The 22,661-nt window shown below is 50.6% G+C and overlaps 1 protein-coding gene across 1 annotated transcript; it reads right to left on the bottom strand.

Moving 5' to 3' along the window:
• Positions 1 to 965: 965 nt before the first annotated feature.
• rsph4a (radial spoke head component 4A) lies at positions 966 to 22,046 on the bottom strand. Its single transcript, XM_070867808.1, has 6 exons — positions 20,784 to 22,046; positions 13,870 to 14,107; positions 10,495 to 11,253; positions 6,108 to 6,249; positions 3,923 to 4,040; positions 966 to 2,443 (listed from the first exon to the last, which is right to left on the bottom strand). Exons 1-6 carry the CDS (start codon positions 20,990 to 20,992, stop codon positions 2,203 to 2,205), a joined length of 1,707 nt encoding a protein of 568 aa, XP_070723909.1. The 5' UTR covers positions 20,993 to 22,046; the 3' UTR covers positions 966 to 2,202.
• Positions 22,047 to 22,661: the final 615 nt, after the last annotated feature.

The following is a 22,661-nucleotide window of genomic DNA, read 5'->3' as shown; positions in this document are numbered from 1 at the left end:
CCCCCACACACACACTCACTCCCCCCCCCCCCCACCACACACACTTCTTCCCCCCACACGCACACTTCCCCCCCCCACGCACACTTCCCCCCCCCCCCACGCAGACTTCCCCCCCCCACACACACTTCCCCCCCCACACACACACACACACTCTTCCCCCCCCCCACACGCACACTTCCCCCCCCCACACGCACACTTCCCCCCCCCACACGCACACTTCCCCCCCCCACACGCACACTTCCCCCCCCCACACGCACACTTCCCCCCCCCATGCACACTTCCCCCCCCACACGCACACTTCCCCCCCCACACGCACACTTCCCCCCCCCACACGCACACTTCCCCCCCCCACACGCACACTTCCCCCCCCACACGCACACTTCCCCCCCCACACGCACACTTCCCCCCCCCCACGCACACTTCCCCCCCCACACGCACACTTCCCCCCCCACACACACTTCCCCCCCCACACACACACACACACTCTTCCCCCCCCCCCACACACACACACTCACCCCCACCCCACACACACACACCCCCTCACACACACTCACACTCACCCCCTCACACACACACACACACTCACCCCCTCACACACACACACACTCACCCCCTCACACACACTCACACTCACCCCCTCACACACGCACACACACTCACCCCCTCACACACTCACCCCCTCACACACACACACACACACACACTCACCCCCTCACACACACACACACTCACACTCACCCCCTCACACACACACACACACTCACCCCCTCACACACACACACACACTCACCCCCTCACACACACACACACACACACACTCACCCCCTCACACACACACACACACACTCACCCCCTCACACACACACACTCACCCCCTCACACAGACACACACACACACTCCTATAAACTTACAGAATGGGCATATAATTGGCAAATGAAATTCAACACAGATAAATGTGAGGTATTATATTTTGGTAAGAAAAATAGGGAGTTTACTTATTGCTTGGAAAATACGAATCTAATTGGGGTAGAGAAGCAAAGGGATCTGGGAGTACAAATACATAAATCAGTAAAAGTTACGACACAGGTTAACAAGGCCATAAAAAGCAAACCAACCACTGGGGTTTATTTCTCGAGGGGTTGAATTGAAAAGTAGAGAAGTTATGCTAACTCTGTATCGAACCTTGGTTGGACCGCACTTGGAGCACTGCGTACAGTTCTGGTCGCCATATTATAAAAAGGATATAGAGGCACTGGAGAGGGTGCAGGGAAGATGTACAAGGATGATACCAGAAATGCGAGGGTATACATATCAGGAAAGGGTGAACAGGCTGGGTCTCTTTTCTCTTGACAAAAAAAGGCCGAGAGGTGACCTAATAGAGGTCTTTAAAATGATGACAGGTTTTGATGGAGTGGATACAGAGAGAGTGTTTCGACTTGTGGGGAAGAGCATAACTAGAGGCCATCCAAATAAGATCGTCACCGAGAAATACAATCGGGAATTCAGGAGAAACTTCTTTACCCAGAGAGCGGTGAGATGTGGAACTCGCTGCCAAAGGGAGGGGTTGAAGGGAATAGTATCGATGCATTTAAGGGGAGGCTTTATAAGCACATGAGGGAGAAGGGAATAAAGGGTTATGCTGATAGAGCTAGAGGAGGAAGGACAGTGGATCATAAACGCCGGCATGGACTAGCTGGGCCGAATGGCCTGTTTCTGTGCCGTATATCCTGTGTAAACCTCTCTCTCCCTCCCTCCCTCACACCCCGTGCTCTCTCTCCCACCTCCTCTGTCCACCTTCTCCCGTGGCTGTCCTTTCATCGGTCTGGGTGATGGTGGCGAGAGCGGGGGACAAATGCTTGAACAAACGCAAAATACTGTGGAGGCTGGAATTTGGAAGTAAGCCCCCCCCCACAAAAAAAAACTGGGATCACTCAGCGGGTCGGGCAGCGCCTGTGGAGAGAGAGTCGACGTTTCTGGTTGGCGACCATTCCGTCAGTAAATGCGTGGATTTCCCTGGTGCAATAAGAATCTTTATTATCCGCTACGCACCTTTATCTAGAAATCAAAGTATTTACATGTTTAGGGTCCCTTGAAGTGCGAGTAGGTGGTTGGGAAAATATTACACCTCAATAGATTCCGTCTTAGTTATTAAACAACAGAAAAAGAATCGAAATATTTATCTCGGAAACACCCTTGCTGGCTCAGTTATCGTCCTCCTCCTCCTCCTCCTCCTCCTCCTCCACTTCCTCGGCCTCCTCCGCTGCCGCCAGCCGTTCCTCCATGGCCGCCCGCAGCGCCTGCTCTTCTTCCACCGTCGGATCATCCACCTCGGTGGTGTCGGGGTCGCTGGAAAACTCCGACTGCACCGGCGGTGCTGCGGGGGGGCTGTAGTTCTCCGGGCTGTACTTGTGGCCCCAGCCCAAGTAAATGTTCTCGAATTTCCTGCCGAGCAAGAAGGGCACGCGCGTCACAGATAAAATAAAAAGGGACAAAGCTGTGATGCAGCCAATCGTGAGGCGGCCCAGTTCAAATGGGCAATTTGTTCGTCGACACGGCAAGGTACATCGGCCTCAAGATTGGAAGGTCGCGTCCGCGTGTCTGTTTGCCGTAGGTGGCAAGCTGTGCCATCTCTGGGGGCAAGTCCCACTCCAGGGACCTGAGCGCATAAATCTAGGCCGACACTCCCAGTGCAGTGCTGAGGGAGCGCCGCACTGTCGGAGGTGCCATTTTTCAGATGAGGCGTTAAACCGAGGCCTCGTTTGCCCCCTCAAGTGGATGCAAAAGATCCCAGGGCACTTATTCGAAGAAGAGCAGGGGGAGTTATCCCGGTGTCCTGGGCCCAAGATTTATCCCTCAATCAACATATGAAAAAAAAACAGATGATGTAGGTCATTATCACATTGCTGTGTGTGGGAGCTTGCTGTGCGCAAACTGGCTGCCGCATTTCCCACATTACAACAGTGACTGCACTCCCAAAGTACTTCGTTGGCTGTAAAGCGCTTTGGGACGTCCAGTGGTTGTGAAAGGCACTATATAAATCCAAGTCTTTCGTTCTTTCTCTGAGATTTAAGGGTATCCGCCAGCACTCTGATCCTCCAAATGCTGAGGGTTCGAAATTTGTTTGTGGACGCCACCTGTTACCGCGTGCGGGAGGGGGGGGGGGGGGCTAATGGGCGGCAAAGGTCAACCTCCGACGGTAAGCGCCGTCCATGCCCCGGCTGAAATTCAGTCGGCTCTTTGGCAGAAGCGCCAAGAGGCATCGCTGCGCCAGCTAACACCACTCGAGTGGTGACATCATCCAGCGCGCAACTCCCCTTGGCGCCTCTATCGCGCTGTTTAGTTTGTACGTCTGCTTTCCCGGCAGGCGGCGGCACAGCCTGAAATTCGTGGTGGTTAAACCGCGGAACTCGGGCGGAATTGGCCGGAGAGCGAGCGAAGTTGTTTTTCTCTATTTATTTCTTCATTTTTTTCATTAGCTGTAACAGTGGGGAAAGTTTGTGTGTGGGTCGGAAGTTTGAGGGTTTTCTTTCTTTCTTCCCGTTTCCCAGCGAGCGCGGCGGCCTCCCGATGCGAGATTCAGTCGGCGCCCTGAGCTGCCGAGGCCCGAGGGCGAGAGTGCAACGCCACTATTTAGCGCCGCTCTCTCATCTTTTGCCGCAAAAACTGAATCTGGCGGTTGGAGCCCGCACCGAACACCCCGCGGTAAAATCAGCACTTGGACGGTGACACCGTCTCAAACACGGCCGCACCCAATTTCGACCCGAATTTCCTGTCTCAGGCTGTGGGCAGTGGGCAGGGGAATACCAGCTGCTGACCCCTAAGCCAGCCCCAACACACCCCTGGGCTGATGGAGGAAGGGGTGAGCGGCCTAGCCAACATGCCCAAAGCCAAGGGAAAAACCTCAAAACAATGGATACTCACTTTCCAATTGCAAAGGTGCATGCCCCTGGCCAGAGGTTGGACTGGACCACAGCGATGGCGAACTGAGGGATCAGGTTTGATGAAGCCTTGACGACCCAGGGGGGGACATTGTTAACCTCTGAAACAATAAAAGCAAGCATTTACTGACACCATCATCGCAGGAAGGAAAACCAAGGAGATACTCTTCCATGTTTCTCCTCACTCTTCGGGTTGGCTCCATGGGAATTGTGGGATAATGGCGAGAGGACATGTAGGTGTGCAGGAAGGTGGGTAGGTGGGGTTGGGGGATATGGGGAGAAGGTGGGGAGGTGGGGTTGGGGGATTGGGGAGAAGGTGGGTAGGTGGGGTTGGGGAATTTGGGGAGAAGGTGGATGGGTGGGAGGGGGTTGGATGATTTGGGAGAAGGTGGGTAGGTGGGGCTGGGGGATACGAGGAGAAGGTGGGTAGATGGATTTGGGGGATATGGGGAGAAGGTGGAGGTGATACTGGATCTGTGAAAATGGGACAGGTTTGATGGGCCTAATTGTCTCCCACCCCCTCAAGATTCTCATTGGTCAGAGCCTTCAGGAGAGAGTGGAAGTAAATTTTGCAACAAGAGGATAAATAAAGAGTAGGGCCTATTAGAGATCAAAATGGAAGTTTGAGTGTAGAGGCGGAAGACGCGAGTGTGGTTCTTAATGAATACTTTTCGTCTGTCTTCACAAAAGAGAGGGACAATACAGAAATTATAGTTAAGGAAGAGGAGTGTGAAATATTAGATGAGAGAAGCATAGTGAGGGAGGAAGTATTAAGAGGTTTAGCATCTTGAATAGTAGATAAATCACCAGGCCCAGATGAAATGCATCCTAGGCTGTTAAGAGAAGCAAGAGAGGAAATAGCAGAGGATCTGACCATCATTTTTCAATCCTCTTTGGCTACAGCTGTGGTGCCGGAGGGCTGCTAAAGTTGTATCGTTGTTTAAAAAGGGAGCAAGGGATACACCGAGTAACTACAGGTCAGTCACCCCATACCTCGGATCTGAGAGAAAGTGGCAAGTTGGATCCAAAATTGGCTCAGTGGCAGGAAGGGTATTGGTCGACTGATGTTTTGTGACTGGAAGGCTGTTTCCAATGGAGTTGCAAAGGGCTCAGTATTAGGTCCCTTGATTTTTGTGGTATACATCAATGATTTAGACTTCAATTTAGGGTTAAGAAATGTGGAGATGATATAAAAATTGGCCGTGTGGTTGATACTAAGGATGGTCGCTGTAAGGCTGCAGGAAGATAGCAATGGACTGGTCAGGTGGGCAGAAAAGTATCAAATAGAATTCAATCCGGAGATGTGCAAGGTAAGGCACTTGGGGAGGGCTAAAAGGCAAGGAAATACGCAATAAATGGTAGAATACCGAGAGATGTCGAGGAACAGAGGGACTTTGGAGTGCACAGATCCCTGGAGTTAGCAGGACAAGTAGATAATGTGGTTAAGAAGGCATACGGAATACTTTCCTTTATCAACTGAGGCACAGAATATAAGAGCAGGGAGGTTATGCTTGAATTGTATGAAACACTAGTTAGGCTACAACTAGAGTTCTGGTCACCACATTACAGGAAAGATGTGATTGCACTGGGGAGGGTAGAGAGGAGATTTACGAGGATGTTGCCAGGACTGGAGAATTTTAGCGATGAGGAAACACTGGATAGGCTGGGGTTGTTTTCTTTAGAACAGAGGAGGCTGAGGGGAGACCTGATTGAGGTGTATAAAATTATGAGGGGCCCCGATAGAGTGGCTAGGATGGACTTATTTGCCTTAGCAGAGGGGTCAACAACAGGGGGCATATAGTTAAAGTAATTGATAGGATTAGAGGAGAGTTGAGGAAAATTTGTTCAACCCAGAGGGTGGTGGGGGTCTGGAACTCACTGCCTGAAAAAGAGTGGTAGAGGCAGAAACTCTCATCACATTTAAAAAGTACTTGGTTATGCACTTGAAGTGCCGTAACCTACAGGGCTACGGACCCAGAGCTGGAAAGTGGGATTAGGCTGGATAGCTCTTTTCAGCCGGCACGGACATGATGGGCCGAATGGCCTCCTTCTGTTCTGTAAATTTCTATGATTCTTTGAAAAAAAACACACATTACTCAAAAAAATAAAGCGAAATACTATTGGTGCTGCGTTCAGTATGGGGTGGAGTCTGGTGATGTCTGCATTACCTGCATCCTCAGACAGGGGCGTGAGGAGGGGTGGCCCCATCTCTGGCTCAGGCTCGTCTGGTGCCTCTCTCTCCTCTTCCTCCTCCTCCTCCTCAAAATCATCATCCTTTTTCTGAACAGGATTAAACCAAACACAGCGGCCCTGCAGTCAGAGAAAACAAGTTCATTGAAGTCAAGTCAATTGAACAAGTACTTTGGTTCGGCATTCACGAAGGAGGACACAAACAATTTTCCGGATATAAAAGGGGCCAGAGGGTCTAGTAAGAAGGAGGAACTGAGGGAAATCCTTATTAGTCGGGAAATTGTGTTGGGGAAATTGATGGGATTGAAGGCCAATAAATCCCCAGGGCCTGATGGTCTGCATTCCAGAGTACTTAAGGAGTTGGCCTTGGAAATAGCAGATGCATTGACAGTCATTTTCCAACATTCCATAGACTCTGGATCAGTTCCTATAGAGTGGAGGGTAGCCATTGCAACCCCACTTTTTAAAAAACGAGGAAGAGAGAAAACAGGGAATTATAGACCAGTCAGCCTGACATCGGTAGTGGGTAAGATGATGGAATCAATTATTAAGGATGTCATAGCAGCGCATTTGGAAAGAGGTGACATGATAGGTCCAAGTCAGCATGGATTTGTGAAAGGGAAATCATGCTTGACAAACCTTCTGAATTTTTTGAGGATGTTTCCAGTAGAGTGGACAAGGGGGAACCAGTTGATGTGGTGTATTTGGACTTTCAGAAGGCTTTCGATAAGGTCCCACACAAGAGATTAATGTGCAAAGTTAAAGCACATGGGATTGGGGGTAGTGTGCTGACGTGGATTGAGAACTGGTTGGCAGACAGGAAGCAAAGAGTAGGAGTAAATGGGTACTTTTCAGAATGGCAGGCAGTGACTAGTGGGGTACCGCAAGGTTCTGTGCTGGGGCCCCAGCTGTTTACATTGTACATTAATGATTTAGACGAGGGGATTAAATGTAGTATCTCCAAATTTGCGGATGATACTAAGTTGGGTGGCAGTGTGAGCTGCGAGGAGGATGCTATGAGGCTGCAGAGTGACTTGGATAGGTTAGGAGAGTGGGCAAATAAAGTATAATGTGGATAAATGTGAGGTTATCCACTTTGGTGGCAAAAACAGAGAGACGGACTATTATCTGAATGGTGACAGATTAGAAAAAGGGGAGGTGCAATGAGACCTGGGTGTCATGGTACATCAGGCATTGAAGGTTGGCATGCAGGTACAGCAGGCAGTTAAGAAAGCAAATGGCATGTTGGCCTTTATAGCGAGGGGATTTGAGTACAGGGGCAGGGAGGTGTTACTACAGTTGTACAGGGCCTTGGTGAGGCCACACCTGGAGTATTGTGTACAGTTTTGGTCTCCTAACTTGAGGAAGGACATTCTTGCTATAGAGGGAGTGCAACGAAGGTTCACCAGACTGATTCCCGGGATGGCGGGACTGACATATCAAGAAAGACTGGATCAACTGGGCTTGTATTCACTGGAGTTCAGAAGAGTGAGAGGGGACCTCATAGAAACGTTTAAAATTCTGACGGGTTTAGACAGGTTAGATGCAGGAAGAATGTTCCCAATGTTGGGGAAGTCCAGAACCAGGAGTCACAGTCTAAGGATAAGGGGTAAGCCATTTAGGACCGAGATGAGGAGAAACTTCTTCACCCAGAGAGTGGTGAACCTGTGGAATTCTCTACCACAGAAAGTTGTTGAGGCCAATTCACTAAATATATTCAAAAAGGAGTTAGATCCAGTCCTTACTACTAGGGAGGATCAAGGGGTATGGCGAGAAAGCAGGAATGGGGTACTGAAGTTGCGTGTTCAGCCATGAACTCATTGAATGGCGGTGCAGGCTCGAAGGGCCGAATGTCCTACTCCTGCACCTATTTTCTATGTTTCTATGAAGCAAAACGGCTGGAATAGGAACAGAAAGTACATTGACTGTACAACGCGAAGCAGCGATGTTCTTAAAAAGGTCACTAACAGTAACCTGCATTTATATAGCACCTTTACCGTGGTAAAAACGTCCCAAGGGCCTTCACAGGAGCGTTATCAGACACAATTTATCACCGAACCACATAAGGATATATCATCACATTAGGATAGCTGACCAAAGGCTTGGTCAAAGAGGTTGTAAAGTGCCTCTTAAGGGAGAGAGAGGCGGAGAGGTTTAGGGAGGGAGTTCCATAGCTTGGGACCCAGGCTGCTGAAGGCACAGCCACCAATAGTGGGACGATGGAATTCGGGGATGTGCAAGAGGCCAGAATTGGAGGAACGCGGCGATCCCGGAGGGTTGTGGGGCTGGAGGAGGCTACAGAGACAGGGAGGGGCTGGAGGGGGCTACAGAGACAGGGAGGGGCTGGAGGGGGCTACAGAGACAGGGAGGGGCTGGAGGGGGCTACAGAGACAGGGAGGGGCTGGAGGGGGCTACAGAGACAGGGAGGGGCTGGAGGGGGCTACAGAGACAGGGAGGGGCTGGAGGGGCCTACAGAGACAGGGAGGGGCTGGAGGGGCCTACAGAGACAGGGAGGGGCTGGAGGAGGCTACAGAGGGGCTGGAGGGGGCTACAGAGACAGGGAGGGGCTGGAGGGGCCGACAGAGACAGGGAGTGGCTGGAGGGGGCTACAGAGACAGGGAGGGGCTGGAGGAGGCTACAGAGGGGCTGGAGGGGGCTACAGAGACAGGGAGGGGCTGGAGGAGGTTACAGAGACAGGGAGGGGCTGGGGGAGGCTACAGAGACAGGGAGGGGCTGGAGGAGGCTACAGAGACAGGGAGGGGCTGGAGAAGGCTACAGAGACAGGGAGGGGCTGGAGGAGGCTACAGAGACAGGGAGGGTGAAGCAATGAGGAATGGTGCCATCACTGTGGCTCCGTGGCAATCGCCAAATGTGCCGTACTGCGGCTCTCCGCCCATTTTGCCCCACTCACAGCAGTCTCCCACTTTTTGGGCCTGTATGTGACTCAGTGGGTGGCACCCTCGCCTCTGAGTCAGAAGGTTGTGGGTTCAAGTCCCACTCCAGAGACTTGAGCACAAAGAAATCCAGGCTGATGCTCCCAATGCAGTGCTGAGGGAGCGCCGCACTGTCGGAGGCCCCGTCTGTTCTCTCAGGTGGACGTAAAAGATCCCATGGTACTATTTCGAAGGAGAACAGGGAAGTTATCCCCGGTGTCCTGGACAAATATTTATCCCTCAATCAGCATAACAAAAAAAAACAGATTATCTGGTCATTATCACATTGCTGTTTGTGGGAGCTTGCTGTGCACAAATTGGCTGCTGCCTTTCCCACATTACAGCAATGACTACACTTCAAAAGGTAATTAATTGGCTGTGAAGCGCTTTGAGAAGTCCAGTGCTCATGAAAGGCGCTATATAAATCCAAGTCTTCCTTTCTTTATATCATTAATTCGGAGCACTCAGCCAGATCATTGCCCGCTCTCTCACCCAGAGATACTGAGAGTCACGTAGGTGAGGGATGGTGATAAAAGAAAAGAAAACATTGGAGGTGTAAAGACAACAACAACTTGTATTTATAGAGCGCCTTTAACATAGTGAAACGTCCCAAGGTGCTTCACAGTAGTGCTTTAAGACAAAATAAATAAATTGGACACCGAGCCACATCAAGATTTATGGTAGATGACTAAAAACTTGGTCAAAGAGGTCTGTTTTAAGGAGCGTCTTAAAGGAGGAAAGAGAGGTAGCGAGGCGGAGAGGTTTAGGGAGGGCGTTCCAGAGCTTGGGACCCAGGCAACAGAAGGCACGGCCACCGATGGTTGAGCGATTATAGTCAGGGGTCATCAGGAGAGCAGAATTAGAGGAGCACAGACATCTCAGGGGTTGTGGGGCTGGAGGGGATTACAGGGATAGGGAGGGTCGAGGGCCATGGAGGGATCTGTAAACAAGGATGAGAATTTTGAAATCGAGGTGTTGCTTAACTGGGAGCCAATGTAAGTCAGCGAGCACAGGGGGTGATGGGTGAGCGGGACTTGGGGCAAGTTCGGACACGGGGCAGCGAGCACAGGGGGTGATGGGTGAGCGGGACTTGGGGCAAGTTCGGACACGGGGCAGCAAGCACAGGGGGTGATGGGTGAGCGGGACTTGGGGCAAGTTAGGACACGGGGCAGCCGAGTTTTGGATCACCCCTCGTTTACGTAGGGTAGAATGTGGGAGGCCAGCCAGGAGTGCGTTGGAATAGTCAAGTCTAGCGGTAACAAAGGCACGGATGAGGGTTCCAGCAGCAGATGAGCTGAGGCAGGGGCGGAGACGGGCGATGTTACGGAGGTGGAAATAGGCAGACTTAGTTATGCTGCGGATATGTGGCCGGAAGTTCATTTCAGATATGACACCGAGGTTGCGAACAGCCTGGCAAGCACGAATGTCGTACCTGTGGGAGGATGTGTTGCGTGTGATGGACCCAATTGTTCAGATTGTCCACCAGCTCGGTTAAGGGAATCCCTTCAAATTCCAAGTTCTCCTCGTAATTGTCCCTCACTGACCCTTCCTCCTCCTCCTCCTCCTCTTCTGCAAACTGGTAGAATCCCAGCGGGCTGACCTGAGTGGCAGCAGATATGCGGGCAATCTGGGCCCTCAGGTAATTGATCTCGGTGCCAGGAAATGGCGGGTAACTGATGACGGGAGTCTCCAGATTGCCGGTGAAGAATTTCTTTATCTTTCTGGCTACGGTGATCTGCGCCGGTGTGACGGTGGGCAGTTTGGTCCATGGCTTGGCTGGCTCATTGCAAACAAAATAGGTATACCTGTTGGTGCCGGTACGAATATTCTCTTTCGGGATGACCGGTGGGGGTTTATACGTCGATTTGGGAGGCTTATCTTCCAACTCCTCGCCCTCGTCCTCCTCACCCTTTAACCCCTCCTCCTTGTCCTCTTCCTTTCCCTCCAGTTCCTCCTCTTCCCCCAATTCCTCAGTGTCCTCCTCTCCTTCCCGAAACTCCACCTCAGCGACGATGTAGCTTCCGCCGGTGCCGAGGATTTTCCCCCAGAACCGGCACTTCTGCAGCGGCTGAGAGTCCACGAGCTGCTTCAGCGCCAGAAAGATGCGATACATCTCCTCCCGGCCCAGGCCGCAGCCTGCCTGCTCAAAGTAGAAGGCCAGCTCCATCACGTTGGGGAGGGGCGTCAACATCTGTCAGAGAAAACAGAGCAAGAAGGGTGTGAAATGGAACGATGCTGGCAACCTGCACCAAATGGAAAAAAAAAAGGACTTGCGCCTTTCAGCCTGCCAGACTGAGCCTCATACCTTGTGTCAGTCCCGGCTCATTGGAGTCAGAAAGTTGTGGGCACAAAAATCCAGGCTGACGCTCCACTGCAGTGCTGAGAGAGTGCCGCACTGTCGGAGGTGCCGTCTTTCAGAAGGAGACACTAAACCGAGGCCCCGTCTGCTCTCCCGTGATGGATGTAAAAATCTCATGGCGCTATTTTGAAATCCAGGTGATGCTTAACCGGGAGCCACTGTTGGTCGGCAAGCACAGGGGGTGATGGGCGAGCGGGACTTGGTTCGGGTTAGGACACGGGGCTGCCAAGTTTTGGATCACCTCTAGTTTACGTAGGGTAGAATGTGGGAGGCCAGCCAGGAGTGTGTTGGAATAGTCAAGTCTAGCCATAAAAACACTTTATGGCCAATGAAGTACGTTTGAGGTCACCGTTGTCGTGCAGTAATCGCCACAGCCAATTTGCACGCAGCAGGCTCCCACGAACAGCAATGGAATCTGATTTTAGTGAGGGATCTGATTGAGGGCTAAATATTGGTCAGGATGCCAGGGAGAACTTCCCCTGCTCTTCTTCGAAATAGTGCCATGGGATGTTTACATCCATCACGCGAGAGCAGACGGGGCCTCGGTTTAGCATCTCCTTCCAAAAGATGGCACCTCCGACAGTGCGGCGCTCCCTCAGCACTGCACTGGAGCTTCAGCCTGGATTTTTGTGCCCACAACCTGCTGACTCCACTGAGCCAAGCCTGCTGCGTGCAAATTAGCTGTGGCAATTACTGCACTACAACGGTGACCTCAAACGTACTTCATTGGCCATAAAGTGTTTTTATGGCTAGACTTGACTATTCCAACACACTCCTGGCTGGCCTCCCACATTCTACCCTACGTAAACTAGAGGTGATCCAAACCTCGGCAGCCCCGTGTCCTAACTTGCACCAAGTCCCTCTCTCCCATCACCTCTGTGCTTGCTGACCAACATTGGCTCCCGGTTAACCAAGGTATGAGGCTCGCTCTGGCAGGCTGAGAGCACCGAGGCACGGATATGGTGGGCCATTGAGAGCGATGCATTTACCTGGGCTCACTAATAATTAATTGCCTTGGCAACGGAGAGGGTTGTGCGGTTGATGTGTATATAAACTTTCAAAAGGTGTTTGATAAAGTACCACATAATAGACTTGTTAGCAAATTGAAACTCATGGGGTTAAAGGGACAGTAGCTGTGTGGATACACAATTGGCTAAGGGACAGAAAACAGAGTGTACTGTTTTTTTTAGACTGGAGGGAAGTATACTGTTATATATGCAGACTATAGACATACTCTCTGTGTAGTCACTGTATAGTTGTATAAGATGGAGACATGTTATCTGATGTACTATCATTAAGGTTTACACTGTGTATATACTATGCTGGCACCACTAGAGGGTGCAACTGGTGGAGACCAGGGTTTTCTGCCCATGTGGCAGAGGCTGTCCACTAGAGGGCACTGCGGTGGGAGACCCGAGGGTCACCTGCATAGGTGTGCAGGGCCCAGTATAAAAGGCTGCCCGCCATGCTTGTGCCTCACTCTGGAGTTACGAATAAGAGACCAAGATCACTACAGTTTGAGTACAACACATTGACTCGTGGAGTCATTCATAAGTGCATTACATACATAACATATACAATGGTGACCCCCAGTGGTCGATGTTGGGACCACTGCTCTTTTTATTATTGATCTAGACTTGGGCGCAGAGGGCATCATTTCAACATTTGTAGATGACACAAAAGTCAAAAGTGTAGTATACAGCGAGGAGGATAGGCTTCAGGAGGACAGAGACTGGTGAAATGGGCAAACAGGTGGCAGATGAAATTTAACACGGATGTGTGAAGTGATTCGTTCTGGTAGGAAGAATGAGGGGAGGCAACATGAACTAAATGGCACAATTTTAAATGGGGTACAGGCGCAGGGAGCACATACACAAGACTTTGAAGGTGACAGGATAAATTGAGAAAGCTATTAAAAAGGCGTACTGCAATCTTGGCTTTATAAATAGAGGCAGAGTTCAAAGGCAAGGACATTTTCCGAAACCTTAATAAAGTACTGGTTAAGACTGCAGCTGGAGTATTGTGCCCAGTTCGGGAAGGGTGCAGAGGAGAGTTACTGGAACGGCACCAGGGATGAAAAATTTCAGTTATGTGGAGACTGGAGAAGCTGGGATTGTACACCTCGGAGCAGAGGTGGTCAAGGGGAAATTTGAAAGAGGTGTTCAAAATCTTGAAGGGTTTTGACGGGGTGAATAAGGAGAAACTGCTTCCAGTGGCAGAAGAGTCGGCAACCAGGAGGACACGATTTAAGATGATTTGCAAAAGAACCAGAGGCAACACGAGGTAAAAAAAAAATGTAACATAGTGAGTTGTTGTGATCTGGAATGTACGGCCTGAAAGGGCGGTGGAAGCAGATTCAATAATAACTTTCAAAAGGAAACTGGATAAATACTGGAAGGGGACCTTGTATCGGTTGACCACTAAAAGCCTCATCAAACCCGTATTTACCATTTCCTCCTCGTGTTCGACGCCCCCCTCTTCGTCCTTGGCTGCCTGTGTAAAGAGAGACTTCTGCATCTCGGCCAGGCTGTAGGCCATCGAGCTCTCGTACTCGTCCCGCAGGGTGTCCATCTTCTTGTGGAACTGTTTCAGCTTCACCCTCCTGCTGAGATCCTCGAAGATGTCCACGGCGTTGTTGGGCCGCTCGTCCAGCAGCTTGGTCAGCACCAGCGACAGGTGATCGTAGCTAAAGAGGAAACAACGAAGAGGCTGAAAGGTCACGACATTGAGCCGTTTTGAGCGTCATCTCCGACAGCGGGCCTCCTGCTCAACTTCAACTTCCGCTGCTTGGGCCTGTACTCATTGGGGTTTAGAAGATTGAGAGGTGAACTTATTGAAACATATAAGATTCTGAGGGGGCTTGACAGGGTAGACACAGAGAGGATGTTTCCCCTCAAGTTATGTTAAACCTTTATAAAAGAGAATTACATAAGAAATAGGAGCAGGAGTAGGCCATAAGGCCCCTCGAGCCTGCTCCACTATTGAATATGATCATGGACTCAGGGCCACATCCCTGCCCGCTCCCCATAACCTTTACTCCCCTATCAGTTAAAACACTGGCTCAGCCTCAGGAAGTATGTCAAGGCCTTGGAGAAGGCGGAGAAGAGATTTGCCAGAAAGGTACCAGGGATGAGGGACTTCAGTTATGTGGATAGACTGGAGAAGTCTCCAGTTGTTCTCCTTAGAGCAGAGAAGATTAAGAGATTTGATAGAGGTGTTCAAAATCATGGAGTAAATAAGGAGATACAGTTTCCAGTGGCTGAATGGTCGTATAAGATAATGAGGGGGCTTGACAAAGTGGATGCAGAGAGGATGTTTCCACTGATGGTGGAGACTAGAACTAGAGGGCATAATCTTAGAATAAGGGGTCACCCATTTAAAACTGAGATGAGGAGAAATTTCTTCTCTCAGAGGGTTGTAAATCTGTGGAATTCACTGCCTCAGCTGTGGAAGCTGGGACATTGAATAAATTTAAGACAGAGATAAGACAGTTTCTTAAACGATAAGGGAATAAGGGGTTATGGGAGCGGGCAGGGAAGTGGAGCTGAGTCCAAGATCGGATCAGCCATGATCTTATTAAATGGCAGAGCGGGCTCGAGGGGCCGAATGGCCGACTCCTGCTCCTATTTCTTATGTTCTTAAGGGTCGGTAACCAGCGGACACAGATTTAAGGTAATTGGCAAAAGAATTAGAGGCAACGTAAGGGAAAACATTTTTTACACAGTGAATTGTTGTGATCGGGAACGCGCTGCCTGAAAAGGGCGGTGGAAGCAGATCAATAGTAACTTTCAAACGGGAATTGATAATTACTTGAAGGGGAAAAATTTACAGAAGTATGGGGACAGAGCGGGATGTAATTGGATAACTCTTTCAAAGAGCTGGCACAGGCATGATGGGCCGAATGGCCTCCTTCTGTGCTGTATCATTCTAAGATTCTATGACTAAGAGGTTGGAGGAGGTAAGTGAGCCAGAAAGGTCAGTGACACTGCATGCACATCCCCCCAATTTCCAGTTCATCTCAGCTAACCAGCTCGTCCACAACAGTGCGGGACCATTGCCCGGGACAATCCAGAGCGGCAGCCGGTTCACTGATCCATTGTGTGTGACAGCCAACATTCCACTGCTGAGCACTGGAATGATTTCTTTGGCGTACGTCCGTAATTGAGTCACAATGCGTTCTAGTTTGGGTCTGCTGGCTTTGAGTGGCCATAGCTTTTCGAATTGTTGAACACTCATGAGTGACTGGCTGGCCCCCCATCCAGCTCCATGCGTACAGGGATGCCGTTTAATAGGACCTTCATCATAGTTGGCGTTTTGGTGTATGAGCTGTGAATGTTTGCTACATGAACCTGCTGAACTTCAGCATCCATTGATTTGCCCCAAGCGTCATCCTGCCTCGCAGACCCCTCTTCTGGTCCATTCTCCTCTTAAATTAGCATGGTCGCAGGCTTCCTGCACATTCTAGCTAAATGGCCAGTGAGGTTACAATTTCTGCAGGCGAACTGTTGAAATCTGCAAGTCCTGGCAGTATGTCTGCCCCCACAACTCCAGCGTGAACTGAGATTCCCATTGTTGTGAACAAGAGAGCTGTTACCAGGCATTCCTCGCTGATTGTCCCTTTGACTGCTCTTGAGCACCCTGTTAGTGGGTGTCAATGGCCCCATCACAGAATGCATTGTCCACTGGAATGGCGTAAATGTCCGTTCAGCCTGCCATTGTCTGTGTTGAAAACCTGTTCTGGGGTCTATTGCTGCCTGGGGTGTGTCGAACTGCCCTTGCCTGCCTGCTGGGCTCTGAGTCGCATTTATGATATTGACCCCCTGATCCATCGCCATGTTGGAGTCAGAGTTGCGCGTGAATATTATCTTGGTTTCCTCCTTCCCCGCCATAAAAGTCTGAGCCAGCAACGCCGCCGCTTCCAAGGTCAAGTCCTTGGTCTCGATTAACTTTCTGAAAATCCCGGCATGACCGATGCCCTCAATAAAGAAATCCCTTATCATCTCCCCCCTGTAGGCGTCTGTGAACTTAGAGGCTGGCCAAGCGCCGGAGGTCCGCAACTTAGTCCGGTATGCTCTGTCCTTCCCGACGTCGGTGGGTATAAAATCTGTGTCGGGCCATGTGTATGTTGCTCGCCGGTTTGAGGTGCTCACTGATTAGCTTGCTGAGCTCTTCAAAGGTTTTGTCCACCGGCTTCTCGGGTGCTAGCAGGTCTTTCATGAGCGCGTAAGTCTTAGATCCACAGCTGGTCAGTAGATGAGTCCTTCACTTGTCGGCCGCTGCATCTCCCAGCCAGTCCTTCGTGACAAAGCTCCGCTGAAGCCTCTCAATGAAATCATCCCAGTCCTCACCAACACAGTACTGTTCCTCTGTGCTACCGGTGGCCATTCTCATGGGTCGTTGATTCCCGTTTCTCGTCGCCACTGTAAAGTCCTTACACAATACCACAAATCCACACGAGACACATTCTATGGACACATTCTAGTACCTGAACCTTTATTCACAGGACCAAGAAGTGATGACCCTGCGTGGGACCTCCCTTTATATACCTGGATGACCAGGTGACGAGTGTCTCCCACAAGTTCACCCCCTGTGGTCAATGTGTGCATTTCTCAAGTATATACAGTATTGCAGTGTTGTTACATGAAGGTTACATACATGACACCGTCTGCTCTCTCTCAGGTGGATGTAAAAGATCCTATGGCATTATTTCTAAGAAGAGCAGGGAAGTTATCCCTGGTGTCCTGCGCCAATATTTATCGTTCAATCAACATAACAGTTATCTGTTCATTATCACATTGCTGTTTGTGGGAGTTTGCTGTGCGCATATTGGCTGCCACGTTTCCCACATTACAACAGTGACTACACTCCAAAAGTACTTAATTGGCTGTAAAGTGCTTTGAAACGTCGGGTGGTCGTGAAAGGCGCTATATAGATACAAGTCTTTTGTTGTGTAACATAAGTATATACCCTGTACACTCAATGTACAGTTACATAAGACTACTGGATGTATCTTCACACTGAATACACTATGCCTGTACCACCAGGGGGTGCAACTGGTGGAGACCTAGGGGTCACCTGTACACTGCAGGTAACCAGGTATAAAAGGGAGCTCACCATGCTGTATCCTCACTCAGGAGCTGCAATAAATGGACTAAGGTCACCACAGTTCAAGTACAATACCTTACCTCGTGGAGTCATCACTAGAGTGCTTACCAACACAATAACTGGCGACGAGATTACGAATTTCCACGCGAAAAACGGCGAACCTTGGCAACTTTCAACAATTCGCCAATGGGGAAGATTGGGAGGCCTTTGTGGAAAGCCTCGAACACTTTTTCATTGCGAACGACCTGGCTGGAGACACACCGACCTAGCTGGCTGATAAGCGGAGAGCTACCCTGCTCAGCCGTTGTGGACTCACCGTCTATGGCCTCGTCATGGACTTGCTAGCTCCAGAGAAGACAACGACCAAAACATATGCGGAGCTTGTAACAAGGATACAGAAACAGCTTAAACCTAAAGAGAGCATCCTCAGAGCCAGACACCGGCTTTACACCCACCAGCGGCCCGAAGGCCAAGAAATCGCAAAATATGCTGCAGACCCTCAGACGATTGGCTGCACCGTGTGATTTTTGGCGACCACCTCACCGAAGCACTGCGGGACATCTTCGTTATCGGAATCGGCCACGAGGGCCCCCTCCACAGGCTGCTCTCGACGGACACCACGGTCATCCTGCAGAAGGCAATTAACGTCAGCCAGGCGTTCATGGCCTCGGCCTGCGATTCCAAGCGGACGATGACTCACCCCCAGGACTCTAACCCGGCAAGTACCGTGAACCGACTGGTGCCTTTTAGAGGCAACCCTGAGTCCGCCACTTGGGGCCAACCGGCCAGCCCCATATGCTGGCGCTGTGGAGGGAATCACAGGGCCTACCAGTGCCGCTACAAAGACTATACTTGCAAAGGCTGTAACACGAAGGGTCACCTCCAGCGAACGTGCAAGAGAAATTTTACTCACCGAGTCGATGAAGAGTTGGCCGATCATCCAGACTCCTGCGCTGATGAAGAGGAAGAGAGTCCAGGAGGCAGCTCAGCCCCACGAAGAAGTGCACAGGGTATATACTTATGTTATACATACACAACATCACTCCCCCTAAATCTTGTGTCACTGGCCTTTGCACTGTGTGCTCTGGCCCTAGACATTGGCAGCGTGGATGTCCAGATGCACAAGTTACCTTTGTGGATCGTTGCTGGTGATGGTCCAACGCTGCTGGGAAGAAGCTGGATGAAACAAATCCAAATCTGTTGGAGCTGGAAAAACCTCCAGGCCCCGGCGATCGACGTCCTTGGCGGCCCCAAATGTGGATCCAGCACAACACCTGAAAATCCAACTGTTCAACTTGACTTCGTGGCAACGACACAGACCGTTCAATCCAACCACGAGGTGATCCAGCCCAAACAACCCGACCTCACCCTCCAGGCTCCAGTGGCAGGACTCCGGAGGAAGAAAATCGGTGCAGAAGGCAACTTCCCTGTTTCCGTGATAGAGCCTGGGGAGAAAAGGATCACCGCAACCTACCTCATGGAGAGAAAGAAGGTGGCGCCTGCACCACGAGGTGAAGCACCTGAAGTAAAGATGGCGGCGGCCAGACCATGAGGGGCAGCGTTGAGGGAGCAACACGTGATGCCGAGCAACGAACCGGATTGGGGTAAAGATTGCAAGGCCCTCTTAAAGGAGACCGGCAACCCATCACAATTAAAGGGACAGTTCCACTCTTGGTACAGTGATGCTGGTAATACACATGTAAAAGATGTAATTGACAAATCCGAGTATTTAAAAGCAGCTAACAGTGTTGAGTCGGGCGATTGCGGTCGGAGCCAATGTATTATGACAGTAAATGAAGTAATGATGTGCAATGCCGGGTTCTACATGTACGCTGACAAAACCAAGGGCAACCCAGGTCCAGCGGGCTACCCGATCATGTAGCCTGCGCCTCCGGGACCAATGTGATGCCCCAGGGTGCTTGGCCACACACAGCGGGTGCATACCAACTGCAGAGGCACCACCACTGGCACTCTGCCCCAGATCAGCCTTACCTCTCTGGCCACCAGGGCCAGTACCGGGAGCAAGAGGCTATAGCATCCTCCAGCTCTCCCAACGGGACCTGGGATGCCCAGGCTCCGAGTACCACTGGAGGGCAGTAGGGAGACACTGCAGCCCTCAAAGGAGGACACGGAGGCCCGCATTCCTGTGGTTCTGCCCACCACTAGGCAACGGCAAAGGCTGAGAGACTCAGCCAGGGGAGCGATCCGAGCCCACCCACCTGGGGCGCAGCGCCGCCATCAGACAACCTGGACACAGTCCGGTCACTCTGGAACTAGCGTCCTCACCCACACCCCAGGGGAAAGACTGTGATACCACGTATGTACCTTACTTGTAAAATGTACTTATTCTACTACTGCTAAACCCAAACAGTGATGTAACTAATCCTATGTTCCTTTTTTTTTTGGTTTTCTTTCTTTCTGTACGTGTATGCACATGCAGGTGTTGAGCCACACACATGGTCTATATATGGGGGGGGGGGGTGAATGAATGTATGTAGCCATGGGTACACATGGATCACACCCAGAACCCACTCAACCCCACTGCAACCTCCAACCGTCCACTGCTGACCATTTCCCAATGCTGTGGCAAATAGGACTTGGGGATCTACAGGGAGAGAGCCAAGCCAAAGCATCGACAAGGTGCAAGGGCTTTGGGCACTCAAGTCTAGGGCCAGAGCACACAGTTCAAAGGCCAGTGGCATAAGACTTAAGGGGGAGTGATGTTGTGTATGTATAAGTATATACCCTGTACAATGTACAGTTACATAAGAATACTGGATATACCTTCACACTGTATACACTATGCCTGTACCACCAGAGGGTGCAACTGGTGGAGACCTAGGGGTCACCTGCACACGACAGGTAACCATGTATAAAAGGGAGCTCACCTCACTATACTCTCATTCAGGAGCTGCAATAAATGGACTAAGGTCACCACAGTTCAAGTACAATACCTTACCTCGTGGAGTCATCACTAGCTTGCTTACAGACACAATATCTTTCTTTCTAGGATTCCATACTGGAGGTCATCTTGTGAATGCAGTATGTGGCACTGGCAGGGCAGCACAGGGATTTGATCATGGCAAGTGTGTAGGATTATGAGGGGAAGGGATGTGATAGGCAGTGAGGCGAGGGGGAAGGATGTGGGGTTAGTGGAGGCTAAGGGAGGGGAGGGAAGAGGATGCAAGAAAAATAATGAGCTTGATAATCCATTAATTTTTTTTTTACCAGTTATGTTATGAGGTTTCAATACTTACAGGTTAATGTTGGATATAGTGCTTCTCTGGAGCAAATAAGCCTTTGCAGCTTGGATTGTAGTTTCACTTACGACATTCAGGTTAGACTCGGCCTCCATCTGCACCAACCTTTCCTGACTATTCCTGATGCTCATATGATCCTGTCGGGATTTATTCGGGGTAGAGTCTGACTGCTCCTGAAGAGAGTCTACGTCTGGGTCCTCTGACATGTTTGTGTTTCCTTCTCGCTACCTCACTCGATTTTCTCCGATCTATTTTATCTCGGGTGACCCAGCCCTTCTATTTATCTTTCTATCTTCCTTCCCAACTTCCAAGAATTCACTTTACTTTCTCTTCTTTCTATTTCCCTGCAGTTCTCCCTCGCACTCACTTTCTTTATTTCACTCTCTTCCCCGTAACTCTCTCTTTATCCCCCGTAACACTCTCTCTATCCCCCTTCCCCTGTAACTCTCACTCTCTATTCTCCCCTGTAACACTCTATCTATCCCCCTTCCCCTGTAACTCTCACTCTCTATTCCCCTGCAACTTTCTCTCTATTCTCCCCTGTAACACTTTCTCTCTCTATTCTCCCCAGTAACACTCTCTCTCTCTATTCTCCCCTGTAACACTCTCACTCTCTCTATTCTCCCCTGTAACACTCTCTCTCTCTATTCTCCCCTGTAACACACTCTCTCTCTCCTCCCCTGTAACACTCTCTCTATTCTCCCCTGTAACACTCACTCTCTATTCTCCCCTGTAACACACTCTCTCTATTCTCCCCTGTAACACTCACTCTCGCTCTCTCTATTCTCCCCTGTAACACTCACTCTCTATTCTCCCCTGTAACTCACTCTCTCTCTTCTATTCTCCCCTGTAACACTCACTCGCTCTCTATTCTCCCCTGTAACACACACTCTCTCTCTCTCTATTCTCCCCTGTAACACTCTCTCTCTCTCTATTCTCCCCTGTAACACTCTCTCTCTCTATTCTCCCCTGTAACACTCTCTCTCTCTCTATTCTCCCCTGTAACACTCTCTCTCTCTCTATTCTCCCCTGTAACACTCACTCTCGCTCTCTATTCTGCCCTGTAACACACTCTCTCTCTCTCTATTCTCCCCTGTAACACTCTCTCTCTCTCTATTCTCCCCTGTAACACTCACTCTCGCTCTCTATTCTCCCCTGTAACTCTCTCTCTCTCTCTATTCTCCCCTGTAACACTCACTCTCTCTCTCTCTATCCTCCCCTGTACTTTCCCTCACTCTCAGGCCCTGCCAGGCTGGGCCTCTCCGTCGCCCGGGTGACTGTTGCTACCATGCGACGCGTTGCTAGGCAAAAAAAATCAACTTCGCCAACGTCACGGCTAAGATCGACGTGCCAGAACGTGCGTAGTACGTCATCACGGCTCCCATGGTGGAGAGAAGGGCAGCAGTGGAGCAAGTGGCAGCCCTGCCCCGAGGTCCCCCCCACCCATCAGCATTCTTTACAGGTGCAGGACCCCCCCTCCCCACATCCTGGCCCAGGGCACTGAGGCCAACTGCAGACCCTTAACTCAGCACAAGCCAGGACCACAACCTGGGGCTCAGCTATTTACCCAAATAACCCCAGGGTAGGGGGCAGCTGGGTATTTAACATGAGAACACACAGGATTTCCCCATGAGCTTGGTAAAATGTACAGCTGGTGAAGCAAGACATGGCTGGGGCCTTGGGGGCAGAAGAGGGGGATGGGGAGGGGGCAGAAGAGTGAGATTTGGGGGGGGAGGGAGATGGGGCAGCATTAGAGAGTGGGGGGGGGGGATTGTCGAGAGAAGAGCACAAGGGGGGAAAGAAAGGGTTCAACCATTGCTGCTCACAATCAGAAATCCAGCATCATCACAGGCAGACCCTCGGAATCGAGGAAGA

The sequence above is a fragment of the Pristiophorus japonicus genome, chromosome 26, assembly GCF_044704955.1.
Source record: "Pristiophorus japonicus isolate sPriJap1 chromosome 26, sPriJap1.hap1, whole genome shotgun sequence".
Lineage (NCBI taxonomy): Eukaryota > Metazoa > Chordata > Chondrichthyes > Pristiophoridae > Pristiophorus > Pristiophorus japonicus.
The sequence above is the reverse complement of the archived record's forward strand: the minus strand, read 5'-3'. Positions and strand labels throughout refer to the sequence as shown.

Excerpts from the sequence above, each read along its gene's own strand:
- rsph4a (XM_070867808.1), bottom strand. The coding sequence starts at position 20,992 with ATGTCAGAGGACCCAGACGTAGACTCTCTTCAGGAGCAGTCAGACTCT. Across the intron at positions 4,041-6,107 it reads GCCCCTGTCTGAGGATGCAG|AGGTTAACAATGTCCCCCCC; the intron begins GTAATGCAGACA and ends TTATTGTTTCAG. Across the intron at positions 2,444-3,922 it reads TGCACCTTTGCAATTGGAAA|GAAATTCGAGAACATTTACT; the intron begins GTGAGTATCCAT and ends CTTGCTCGGCAG.